The sequence below is a fragment of the Ctenopharyngodon idella genome, chromosome 20 (genome assembly GCF_019924925.1).
Source record: "Ctenopharyngodon idella isolate HZGC_01 chromosome 20, HZGC01, whole genome shotgun sequence".
NCBI lineage: Eukaryota > Metazoa > Chordata > Actinopteri > Cypriniformes > Xenocyprididae > Ctenopharyngodon > Ctenopharyngodon idella.
In genome coordinates, this window is record NC_067239.1 from 28,082,240 (window position 1) to 28,095,276 (window position 13,037).

Consider the following 13,037-nt stretch of genomic DNA (forward strand, 5'->3'; position numbering starts at 1 on the left):
TATTTTTCCTGGCCGTGAACTGTTTTTGCAAAAACAGGCAGTAACGACACCAAAATTTTAGATTCCAGTGAAAATTCACAATTCTCTATTCCAATTACAATACCACAACTAAAACTACTAGCCTAACTAATATAAATTTAATACTTTATTAAATTTACTAAAACTAAAACTTGAAATAAAGTAAACATTAACTGAAATATATGGTGGAATATATGTTGATTTCACTTTTTTAGCTTTAGTTAGTGTGTAATGTTGCTGTTTGAGCATAAACAACATCTGCAAAGTTACGACGCTCAAAGTTCAATGCAAAGGGAGATATTTTCTTTTTACAGCTTTTTTAGGACTACAACAAATGGCTGGTAGGGACTACAACGAGCTTCTTCCCGGGTTGGTGACATCACAAACCCCCAAATTTACATAAACCCCGCCCCCGAGAACATGCAACAAAGGGTGTGAGGCCATGTTGGGCTGCTTTAGAGAAGAGGAAGAGTTGTTTAGTAGAGTGTTGTTGCCATGCTGTCATTTTACGCCGGACTGCTTCACAAACGAGGGTCAATTCAGCGCTGGATTTGCACAAAAGATTAATATAAAGGCACATGCTAGTCGATGAGTTGAATCAACTCCACAGCAACTACATAAATTTACCCACTAACCGTTCAGAAACGTCCAGTTTCATTCTAAAAGTTGTAACTTCTTCCTGAGTCTCTCCATCAGTGTCCGACTCCGGTTTGAACAATGTAAGGCTGAACACCGTTACTGACAATCCTCATTTTGGCTGCGTGAGATTCTCCAGCTTTGTTGTTGCTGAGCAACTGAAGTGCGAGCTGTTAAAGCTCCGCCCTCTTCTGGAAAGGGGGCCGGGAGCAGCAGCTCATTTGCATTTAAAGGGACACACACAAAAGCGCAGTGTTTTTGCTCACTTTGCTCAAATTTGACAAGTTATAATAAATGATCTGTGGGGTATTTTGGGCTGAAACTTAACAGACACTTTCTGGGGACACCAGAGACGTATATCTTGTAAAAGAGGCATTAATGATCCTCTTTAAGTTGTAGTACTAAAATAACTACAACTATAACTTAAAGGGTTAGTTCACCCAAAAATTACTCACCCTCATGTTGTTCCAAACCCGTAAGACTTTCATTCATCTTAGGAACACAATTAAAGATCTTTTTGATGAAATCTGAGCGATTTCTATCCCTCCATAGACAGCTACACAACTGACACTTTGACACTTCAAAAAGTTCATAAAGAGATTGTAAAACTAATCCATATGAATTGAGTGGTTTAGTCCAAATTTTCCAAAGAGACACAATCACTTTATATGATGAACAGACTGAATTTAGGCTTTTATTCACATATAAACATTGATCAGCGAACATAAACAGAAGCTCAACCGAACCTGCTTGATGCGTGAGAACAGACCTCTCGCAGAAGCTCAAACGTGCTGCGTAACACATGAGAATGAACTTCATTGGTTCTCACATGTCAAGCAAACATGCTTGAGCTTCCGTTTACCACAACTGATGTGTGAGTTGATGAATGTTTATATGCGAATAAAAGCCTAAATTCAATCTGTTTATCATATAAAGCGATCGAGTGGTAGTAGATGTCGATGGAGGGACAGAAATCTCTCAGATTTCATCAAAAAGATCTTTATTTGTGTTCTGAAGATTAACGAAAGTCTTACGGGTTTGGAACAACATGAGGGTGAGTAAATAATGACAGAATTTTTGGGTGAACTAACCTTTTAATAAAAACTATAAATAATAATAAAAAAAACGAATAACTGCTAGTATCTAAGAAAAGCCGGTTATTCCAGCTTTGAGTGTAAACTTGCAATATGAATCTTTTGAGAAACCATCACAATGCATCTGTGAATGTATTTCCCCCCCCGGCTAGTTAACTGCAGGACAAATTACCTTTCCACATGGTCCAAGTTTCCAGCCACCCCGAGTCCTCCAATAGTGTAGAGTTTCCCATCGTACACCAAGCTGTTGTGCCTGCAGCGAGAGACAGTCATCCGGGACACCAGGTTCCAGTTGTCCAGAAGTGACATGTAGCACCACACATCTGCCACTGTCACCCCTGACTCTGTACCACCTGGAAACAAGGCGACACACCATCATGACTTGACATTGCACAATGTCAATGTTGAAAAAGCTCTGAAAAAATGTGGGCATAAATTTACACTCATCTAAACTGTTTACCGATGCAGCACAGTCACCAACATTTGTAATACAATCTCGGAAACTAGAAGCTGGACAGAAACGTGACCTTCAGGTGATAAAGGATTTGTTGCATTTATCTGGCATGGAAACCAATAGCTGTTTTGATATTGCGAGGCCGGTAGAATCCAATGATTAATGTGCATCGCAATGCCAATTCTTCATCAAGATCATCGCAAGAAACAGTCCGCGTCTGGGAAGTGACCACAGATTCTGTTCGCACTTGATATACAACCTTCCCTCCAAAATCTGACATACCTGACAGATAAATATTGTCCCCGGCGGAGATGACGCTGAAGAATTCGCGGTCGTAGAACGGGAGGCTGGCCAGAGGATACCATTTGCTGTTCTGCGGGTTGAAGCAGGTGACGGCCGTCAGGGAGCGCTGGTTCATACCAATCGCCTGCCTTCCTCCAACCAACACGATCACCTCTGCTACACCTGCGGGTTAGACGGAGGATACAAATATATGAGTACTTGATGGTCCCTGTGGTGGCGGTGTCGATGTGTTGAAATAGAGAGCCTGACAAAGGCTGGGAGTGCAGTTATTCTTCATGGCGGATTGATGGACTGCAGGGACCCCCAAAGAAGATTGCTGCTCCTCTACACCGTTTCTCAGAGCAGCAATCTTATGTGAACATCTAAAACCCAGAGAGCAGCAGTACAAAATAAATAAAGGCAAAATGAAAAAAAAAAAAAAATTAAACATCCTTAAAACAAGATTTACTTGAAAAAAGACTTTAAAAAAGATACATCTACAATGAAAACATTTTTCTTACCTCTTTAGAAATGTTTTTATCTATCTATCTATCTATCTATCTATCTATCTATCTATCTATCTATTTTATCTATCTATCTATCTATCTATCTATCTATCTAATTTTTACAAAATTTACTGAGCTTTTGGTGTACTCATTTGTATTTCTAAAGCTAATTTTACATCTAGCATTTTAAATATCCTAAATACAAATAATTAAATAATATTCAAATAATAATAATAATAATAATAATATTTAATTTGATAGGACATAACACAATAAACATTTGTTGCTTTTACTTGTTTTTTTTTTCTTCATATAAAAATCAAGATAAATGTATATTAACCCCTTGAGAAATTGCCAGAAAAATATATTTTATATATTCTCTGAAAACAAGTCAATTATATATATAGCTTTAAATATAGACAAAATTACCTTCCAAATTCAAAATATTAAGACAATATATAGTTTGAGGTCAGTAAGATATTTTTTTTAATAAAGTTTAATTACTAATTTTATTTAGCATGGAGACATTAAATTGATCAAATGTTACAGTAAAGACTTTTGCATTGTTACAAAAGATTTCTATTTTAAATAAATGAACTTTAAATTTATGAAAGAATCCTGAGAAAATGTACAACTGTTTCCATAAAACAGCTTCTCGAGCAACAAATCAGCATGAATGATCGCTGAAGGATCATGTGACACTGAGTGGAGTAATGATGCTGAAAATTCATCACAGGAATAAATTACTTTTTAAAATATATTTAAAAAATTGTAATAACATTTCAAAATAATACTGTTTTTACTGTTTTATTTTTGATCAAATAAATGCTGCTTTGGTGAGCAGAAGAGACTCTTTTCAAAAATGTTTAAAAAAATCTTACCAACCCCAAACTTTTGAATGTTAGAATATGTAATATAAAAGAAAAGAATATTACACTATATTTAAAATACAACATATAATATCATATTATATAAAAACTGGTATCCAGGTTACCCAACACCCCACATAAAGAGTCTGTCCGTGCATGTGTGTCCAATGAAGAGTGTAAGTGAATTATCAGAGCTTAACTAAACTCATAACCATCTGTTTGGCTGCATGCCCTCAAGTGTCTTATAGCCCTGGGCACATTGGCTTCAACACTACACGAAATGCATTACAGGCACCTGCGCACTCATCCGTGATCCGCTACTTTCATTTTTGTGAAGTGCTCAGATGAAATATGACTTCTTAGCATTTGTAAGTATAACAAATTCACAGTTCTAAAACAGATCCTGCTCTAAAATCTGATTAGATGAGTAAGCATACGCACACCTGTGTCCACATATTACATGTAAGTCATAGCAGGGGCTCTGATTTCTACATTGATTAGGAAACAAAAACAGTTTACAGTTAGGCTAATGAATTAAATTACTAGAACTGTTCATTAGTGGAGGAAAACATCACTATTACTATTGATCGTGCAGGTTTTATCCTCATTCAACTTTGGTGTGTATCTTAGTGTTTGATGAATGATACCTCAAATCATGTAGTTGTTGAGAAGAGGTGTGCTATTGCTTTTCTAACCAATCAGTTCACCTGGCAGATGATAAAATGGGGGAAAAAAAACTTACAAAACTGGCCAAAAGTGATGTCAGGAGGGGATATTTGTTTTTAATGGCCCTACAAGTTCGATTAAACCATCAAAATATGAGGAAAGTATTAAATATTTTAAATACGAGGGACAAGCAAAACAATAAACCTGGTTAAAGGGTTAGTTCACCCAAAAATGAAAATTCTGTCATTAATTATTAGTGGTTCGGAATGTGTATCAAACTGCCAAAGTCACGTGAACCACTGCAATTTCGAAACATTTACGACGTAACGAAGCCTCGTTTACTGAAATCACGTGACTTTCACGCTCCGAACCACTGATTCGAAACAAAAGATTCGTAAAGCTTCATGAAGCAGTGTTTTGAAATCGCCCATCACTAGATACTGTTGAATAAAGTCATTATTTTGTTTTTTTGGCGCACAAAAAGTATTCTCATCGCTTCATAACATTAAGGTTGAACCACTGTAGTCACGTGAACTGTTTAAAATATGTTTTTACCTTTCTGGGCGTCTAAAAAGTGTAAATTAACTTGCTGTCAATGCAGGCCTCAAAGAGCCATGGGATTTTATCAAAAATATCTTAATTTGTGTTCCGAAGATGAACGAAGGTCTTACAGGTGTGGAACGACATGAGGGTGAGTAATAAATGACAGAATTTTCATTTTTGGGTGAAATAACACTTTAAGGTATTTATCTGACAAAATTATTTGGCAAAAAAAAGGGGTAAACTACTAAAAGAATACATTGACTGCAACATAATCAGTTATTAACATTGGTTAATAACTCGTTGGGAACTCGTTAGTTCTCTCGTTTTTGCTTGTGTTCATAATTTCTTTGTATGACAGCCTGGCCAAAAATTATGTCTACACAATTTGGCATATTTCATTATGTTATCCCTTATTAAACAATTGACTCCAAGCACAGCTATGTAATGATTACAAAATATTAACACGTTTTTAATAAAATTTGAATAAAGAGTAAAGATTTTCCTAGGCCCGACATCACTTTAGGCCACTACTGTACATTGAAAGAGAGTTTATAGCCATAACTAGAGACAAGAATATTATATAGAGGGATTTGGAGATGATCTACAATGCAAAACATCCTACAATGCAAGATAAACATAAAAAGAAAGAACGAAAAAAACCCAAAGACTAGAATATCATAGAGACTTTTGGGCTCTTTGACTTGGAACCGGCTAACAACCACCTCACTGCATTTATCTTCAATAAATGAGGTCTAAATGTTCCCGCAGAAGGAAAATGACAGAATTCAAGCACCATCCGGTGTAACTCTATCTAGGTTTATGCTTAGAAAGCCTATTGTTGTGGGTGTAAGGGTTCGAGCACTCAGACTTCCTGCATCATGTCTACACCGGTGCAGGGCTTGTCATCAAATCGCCTCGAAGAGACTGGCTTTTGTTTAAGGTGCAGGAAGAAAGGCGTTGAGAGAGCAGAGGAAAGTGAGAGAGAGAGACGTGAAGACATCCTTGAGCTTCTTTTAACCGCTGGCTCATCTTTCCGAATCAATACTTCCCCTGCGCTCCCCTGACAACAGCCGCCTGCCTGATCCATGGGTTTCTCTCCGCTCCAGCATCCTTCTTTTACAATATTGTCATCTTTTTCTCCTTCTCCATTTCATTCTCTCTCTCTTTCTAAATCTTAGCTATTCTCTCCTGGCCAGGTAAAAACACAACCAGAGTGGAAAAGAGAGAAAAAACCCCCCAGCAAAATCAAGAGGATAAAAAAAAACACTATGAAGGGTTTTGTCTTAACTGAGACGTGAGGAAGGGCCAGACTGCACTAGTGCTCACTGCTGAACCATATGGTGCCTGATCTGCTGGAAATGAACCACTCAGTATCCTTTAGGCAAACAGGTAGACCAGACAAACATGCGAATGATGAGAAAGGTCCCTTCTTTACTGTCTGCATTTGGTCAAATCAAAATGAATAGATATTGCATCTTTTTTTTATACAATTACTGTATTACTGTAAATAGCAAAATTACATGTATACCTTTAGAAAGTTATGGTAACACTTTGATTAAAGCCTTTACAGTATATAGTGCATTTTAATGCCTTGCAATGCACCTTATAATGCATTGTATGTTCTCATGGATAATTGTAATACATTATAATACTTATCTATTCACTGTTACACCTTTAGAAAGTATAATTCATTAAAACACATGACAAACAACCAACTTCAGATTTAACAAGGAGTCTGCAAATACAAACCCAATTCCAAAAAAGTTGGGACACTGTACAAATTGTGAATAAAAAAGGAATGCAATGATGTGGAAGTTTCAAATTTCAATATTTTTTTCAGAATACAACATAGATGACATATCAAATGTTTAAACTGAGAAAATGTATCATTTTAAGGGAAAAATAAGTTGATTTTAAATTTCATGGCATCAACACATCTCAAAAAAGTTGGGACAAGGCCATGTTTACCACAGTGTGGCATCCCCTCTTCTTTTTATAACAGTCCGCAAATGTCTGGGGACTGAGGAGACAAGTTGCTCAAGTTTAGGAATAGGAATGTTGTCCCATTCTTGTCTAATACAGGCTTCTAGTTGCTCAACTGTCTTAGGTCTTCTTTGTCGCATCTTCCTCTTTACGATGCGCCAAATGTTTTCTATGGGTGAAAGATCTGGACTGCAGGCTGGCCATTTCAGCACCCGGATCCTTCTTCTACGCAGCCATGATGTTGTAATTGATGCAGTATGTGGTCTGGCATTGTCATGTTGGAAAATGCAAGGTCTTCCCTGAAAGAGACGACGTCTGGATGGGAGCATATGTTGTTCTAGAACTTGGATATACCTTTCAGCATTGATGGTGCCTTTCCAGATGTGTAAGCTGCCCATGCCACACGCACTCATGCAACCCCATACCATCAGAGATGCAGGCTTCTGAACTGAGCGCTGATAACAACTTGGGTTGTCCTTGTCCTCTTTAGTCCGGATGACATGGCGTCCCAGTTTTCCAAAAAGAACTTCAAATTTTGATTCGTCTGACCACAGAACAGTTTTCCACTTTGCCACAGTCCATTTTAAATGAGCCTTGGCCCAGAGAAAACGCCTGCGCTTCTGGATCATGTTTAGATATGACTTCTTTTTTGACCTATAGAGTTTTAGCCGGCAACGGCGAATGGCACGGTGGATTGTGTTCACTGACAATGTTTTCTGGAAGTATTTCTGAGCCCATGTTGTGATTTCCATTACAGTAGCATTCCCGTATGTGATGCAGTGCCGTCTAAGGGCCCGAAGATCACGGGCATCCAGTATGGTTTTCCGGCCTTGACCCTTATGCACAGAGATTGTTCCAGATTCTCTGAATCTTCGGATGATATTATGCACTGTAGATGATGATAACTTCAAACTCTTTGCAATTTTTCTCTGAGAAACTCCTTTCTGATATTGCTCCACTATTTTTCGCCACAGCACTGGGGGAATTGGTGATCCTCTGCCCATCTTGACTTCTGAGAGACACTGCCGCTCTGAGAGGCTCTTTTTATACCCAATCATGTTGCCAATTGACCTAATAAGTGGCAAATTGGTCCTCCAGCTGTTCCTTATATGTACATTTAACTTTTCCGGCCTCTTATTGCTACCTTTCCCAACTTTTTTGGAATGTGTAGCTCTCATGAAATCCAAAATGAGCCAATATTTGGCATGACATTTCAAAATGTCTCACTTTCAACATTTGATATGTTATCTATATTCTATTGTGAATAAAATATAAGTTTATGAGATTTGTAAATTATTGCATTCCTTTTTTATTCACAATTTGTACAGTGTCCCAACTTTTTTGGAATCGGGTTTGTATTATAATGCATTTTAACTTTGGTTACAATTATTTATGAAGAGATATAATGCATTATAACATACATTATGGATACCTTTATAATGCACATAAAGGCTTTAAGTAAAGTTCTGTCATGACAACTCTCTCAGTGTTTGGCATGGTAATGGGTATGACAATGTTGATATGTTTGGTCTTGGCAGAATAGATCTGCTATGCTGTTGCTGCAGAGCAAGTACGGGACTTGCTACTGCCAATACATACGACACACTGCTGTGGGCAAGTAAGAGATGCTGTTGCTGTACAATATAACGTACATGAATTACCTGTAGCAGATCTATACAGGTGGAGCAGAGGAAGGTGGAGGGTTTCTGAAGCGCGCTGCACTTCTAAGGCAATGCTAGCAAAGTATTTTGAAGGTTGAGCAGCGAGCTCATTAGCTACTGATACAGCAGGAACCAGTCAGCTGTGCCCTATAGATAACGATGTGATTACAATCAGGTTCAGTTAAAGGACCTATTAGCCTGCGCCATCTAGAGTTTCATGTCAGAACTTTGTATTGTTAAAGCCTAAGTTACATTTAAAAAAATTTTATAAAAAAAATTTAGATAAAGGGAACAGAAAAGAACTAAAAGGTATCAGATACAACTGCATCTCCATAACCTTAACAACTTAATAATAAATCACATATATAATGATTTGAATTTTAATGGATGAGTTGACCAGACTGTGAAAATCAACATACAGGTACTAACCCTAACCTAACAGTCTATTAATACTCTAATGAGAGTTAGTTGACATGTAGTTGCAATTTAATGAGAGTAAGTTATATAGTTAGTAGAATGTCTAAAGTGGAATATCAAAATAAAGTGTAACCTTTTGTTATTATAATTATTATATAATGGTTGAGTTTGTCCAGACAGTGAAGGAAAACGTACCAATAAGTGTTTTTAATGTTTTTACTCGTGGACGTCTGACCTCAAGGGACTGAACAGAAGCAATGAACTGTCAGAATCGAAGATTTTCACATCAAAGAAGGCGGAGCCTCAGAGCCACACCTACCTATTACATAATCGCCTCAGACCAATGATAGTTCGAAGGTATTTACCAGCCAGACCAAACATTTCCAGAAAGTTCACTTTGGGAAGTTGTTTCGAACTCCCGAAACAAACACAAAACAAACTTCGTTTTGGGCTGATTTTGTTCAAAATGATGTGTATCGGGGACTTTAGTGTTTTTTTATTATTATTATTATTATTATTATTATTATTATCATTATAGAAGCTCAAATATAAAATTATTTTTGGTCACTACATAATTATCATTCATGTTATTTCATAGTATTAGTAAATATTCTCTTTGTAATCTGCCTATTAACTAAAGAAGAAAAAAAACATGACAGTTCTATAAAAAAAAATCCCATTCAGACGGAGAGTAACTAGACATCCAGTTACTGTCAGTGAATACTTTCATTTCACTGTAACCCCTAAAGGGCAAACACAGTCATTTCTTACTTCCTGTGAGATTTGAGTCTGTTTGAGCAGCAGGTGACCTTTTTCAGCCTTCAACAGTGCTGCTAAAGCAACGTTAAATTAAATTATGAGGTGTGCTGATTTTAATTGAGTTACCCCATTCATCAGCCTAAATCATGCTTAATCATAGAAAAGTAAAACGAAAACAGAGAAAAACTAAGTGAGAAAAGTGGACCAATAGGAGTTCAGCCAGCACCTGTCAATCAAGTTGGTTGGAGGCGGAGCACATGGTTCCCACATCTACTTTTCCTCTTTGCCTGCTTCCACCCACTTATGTCGACGATAGCAGCCTGATGAGCAGCTACAGGAAGCGATACACACCTTTGACAGGTGAGCTTCTCCTTGCTCTGCGTGCACAGCCTCCCACAGGACAATCACCCCCGTCTCTTCCGCCTCACTTCCCCTTAATGAGTCCTATCTATGGCATTGGCTCAGCGGCTGCCATCGGTAAATAACGGTTTGCCAGACGGGACGTCAGGGCGGCCAGGTAGCTCTCATCCCCTACTGAGCTAAAGAGCGATAATGATACCATCCAGGACCAGGAACGACTGTAAATAACTGTCTCTTTTTCTCTCCTCCTGAGCTCAATCTCTTCTTCACAGTGGGAGGAAACCCAAACCTGCTCTAAACCGCCACCACCTTGGCCTAGATCAAAACCCCAGATCCCCTGGCCTAGACCGGTCTGCTCACGAGGGCTTGATTTTCATCTAATTGCCCTTGTCTTGCTCTTTCCGACCATTAAAAGCTGAATGTGGAAGAGGTCTTTGAGTCCAGAAGAGAGGGAGTTCTCTGTCTCTCTCCTCCGAGACTCTCCGACCGTCGTGGGCAGAGATAAATTGCAGCTTTGAACCCGCTTGTCAGAAAGACGTGGCGGGCAGGTGATGCTGCGGGTGCCCCTCGCCGTCTGAACTTTGTATATGTGGGCTTTTACCCCTGTCATTTCGCTGCTCTTCATTCCAGTCCCGCCGGAGTGAGTCAAAAAGCATTACAAATGAAAAGAGAGGATAAGTTAGGCTTGAAAAAGTCATTAAGCACTCTACCTCAGAAGTACATTTTCTGGGGATGATGATGTAGTTAGGGATAAAATGAAATCCATTTTGCTTGCTTAACAAGAATGCATGTACAAAGTGCCCTTTAAAGCTGTAACCTTGCGATCTCTCACTCCTCTTCAGCTTTTACTGCATATTATGGCAAACAAAGAAGTGGGAATGTTTACCTTTTAGGCTCAGATACTGCAGTAGTTGTCTCATGTACCCAGGTGGATTAATATTGGCATATTGGCAATTTCTGCAGTACCGGTAGTATCGAGTAATGGGTATTTTCGGTACCTCTCGTTCGTGTTTGTTTGAGCACTCTTTGAGCATCAAAAGTTTCTGTTTACAGTGTGTTTTTACAAGCATTGAGCATTGTAGCCAATCACAATCATATCTGTTGAGCATGTGAATGCAATAGCCAATCACGGGTGCTAGTCAGTAAGTTAGTCAGAATCCGCTCAACATTGCTGAAAACGCACAAGTTTTTGTTTGGTTCAACGCGAGCCACACGTTTGCAAATCCTTTCATTATAACCTACAAACACAACATAAATAAGAGCTTCATTGTACAATTAAGCAGTGGTGAACAGTAAAAAAGTGTTTTTATATATATAAATATCAACAGTCCTATATATATTTTTTAATCGTGATTAATCGCACACTTATCGTGAAATTAAGCATACACCAATTATCTTGTTTAACACATTCATTTTGTCATCATTTGCTATATCCAGCAAAGCAAACCATCAGATTGAAGGGTGATTCGCCATTGATTCGCCACAGGTGCTTGCGCCATTGTAGATGCTCAGTGTGATAAACTCCCGACTCCCAAGATCATCTAACTGCTTGAGGTAAATTACATTAATGATGTATATATATATATATATATATATATATATATATAAGTTACTGAAGCATATGAAATTGCGTATATAATATAATATAATATAATTTCATAAAACTCTATTATAAATGGATTAAAAATACATTAAAAATGGCACTATTTGCTTCAAACAACCACTTGACTGTCTTTCAAAAATTTGATGCCACAAGCCTTGCCAACCTGGCAAATGAAAAGCCCTCGTTGTAACAGCCTGGGAAATAAATGTAAAACACCTGGGAGCCTGGGAACTCAACATATTAACATAAACACAACTTTTTTTCCGAGTGGACTGATATAAACCTGCTTGAGTAAAGCCAGAAAATCCAATCAGAATGGCATTTTGAAAAACTCTAGTCATTTACTTTTGCAATATGAATCAGCCAGAGGATTGTAGCCAATTATTCAGGATTTATGGAGACCATTGAAATAATTTAAAAATCAATTATTGAAAATATCATATTGCTTTAGTGCTAATCTGAGTACCAGATGAGGATGTGTCCCTTCAACAGCCATTTAATTGCAGTAAAACTGCAAAAGTTCTCTGTCTTTTATCTGTGCTGTCTTTAGGTGCATTAACACCATGTCGTAATTACCGTAATTACGAGATTTCAACTTGTAAAAAGCATTCACGACCTCATAAAGCTCGTAATTACAACTTGTACGCTGGGAATATTCTGAGAGACCTACTTGTACCATGTGACCTCTGTACCATCTGACCGCTGCAGATTCATTTACGTCATGAGTTGTCATCTTGAAATTACGGTAATTACGACACGGTGTGAACGCAGCATTTTATCAGTGCTACAGTACCATTCACAACAGAGCTGTGCAAAATTCTGAATTGAAGAATTGGTTCTATTTCAATTCATGAATGTGAATTTGAATTGGCCACACCTAACAGGGAGTTGAATTGGAATAGGAATAACAGGAAAAGGAATTAACTAAATTGCAATTTAATATTGCAAAATATTGAATATACACTATATTGCCAAAAGTATTGGGACACCCCTCCAAATTATTGAATTCAGGTGTTCCAATCACTTCCATGGCCACAGGTGTATAAAATCAAGCACCTAGGCATGCAGACTCAGGGAATTCAAGCGTGGTACTATGATAGGTTGCCACCTGTGCAATAAGTCAATTCGTGAAATTTCCTCACTACTAAATATTCCACGGTCAACTGTTAGTGGTATCATAACAAAG

General features: G+C 37.8%; 1 protein-coding gene across 1 annotated transcript in view; it reads right to left on the reverse strand.

The window, feature by feature from the left end:
- Window positions 1-13,037, reverse strand: part of LOC127502513 (kelch-like protein 29) — a 269,801-nt gene that overhangs the window by 29,540 nt on the left and 227,224 nt on the right. The window contains 2 exon segments of the mRNA XM_051875482.1: window positions 1,921-2,101; window positions 2,485-2,667. Coding sequence (XP_051731442.1) covers window positions 1,921-2,101; window positions 2,485-2,667 — 364 coding nt within the window.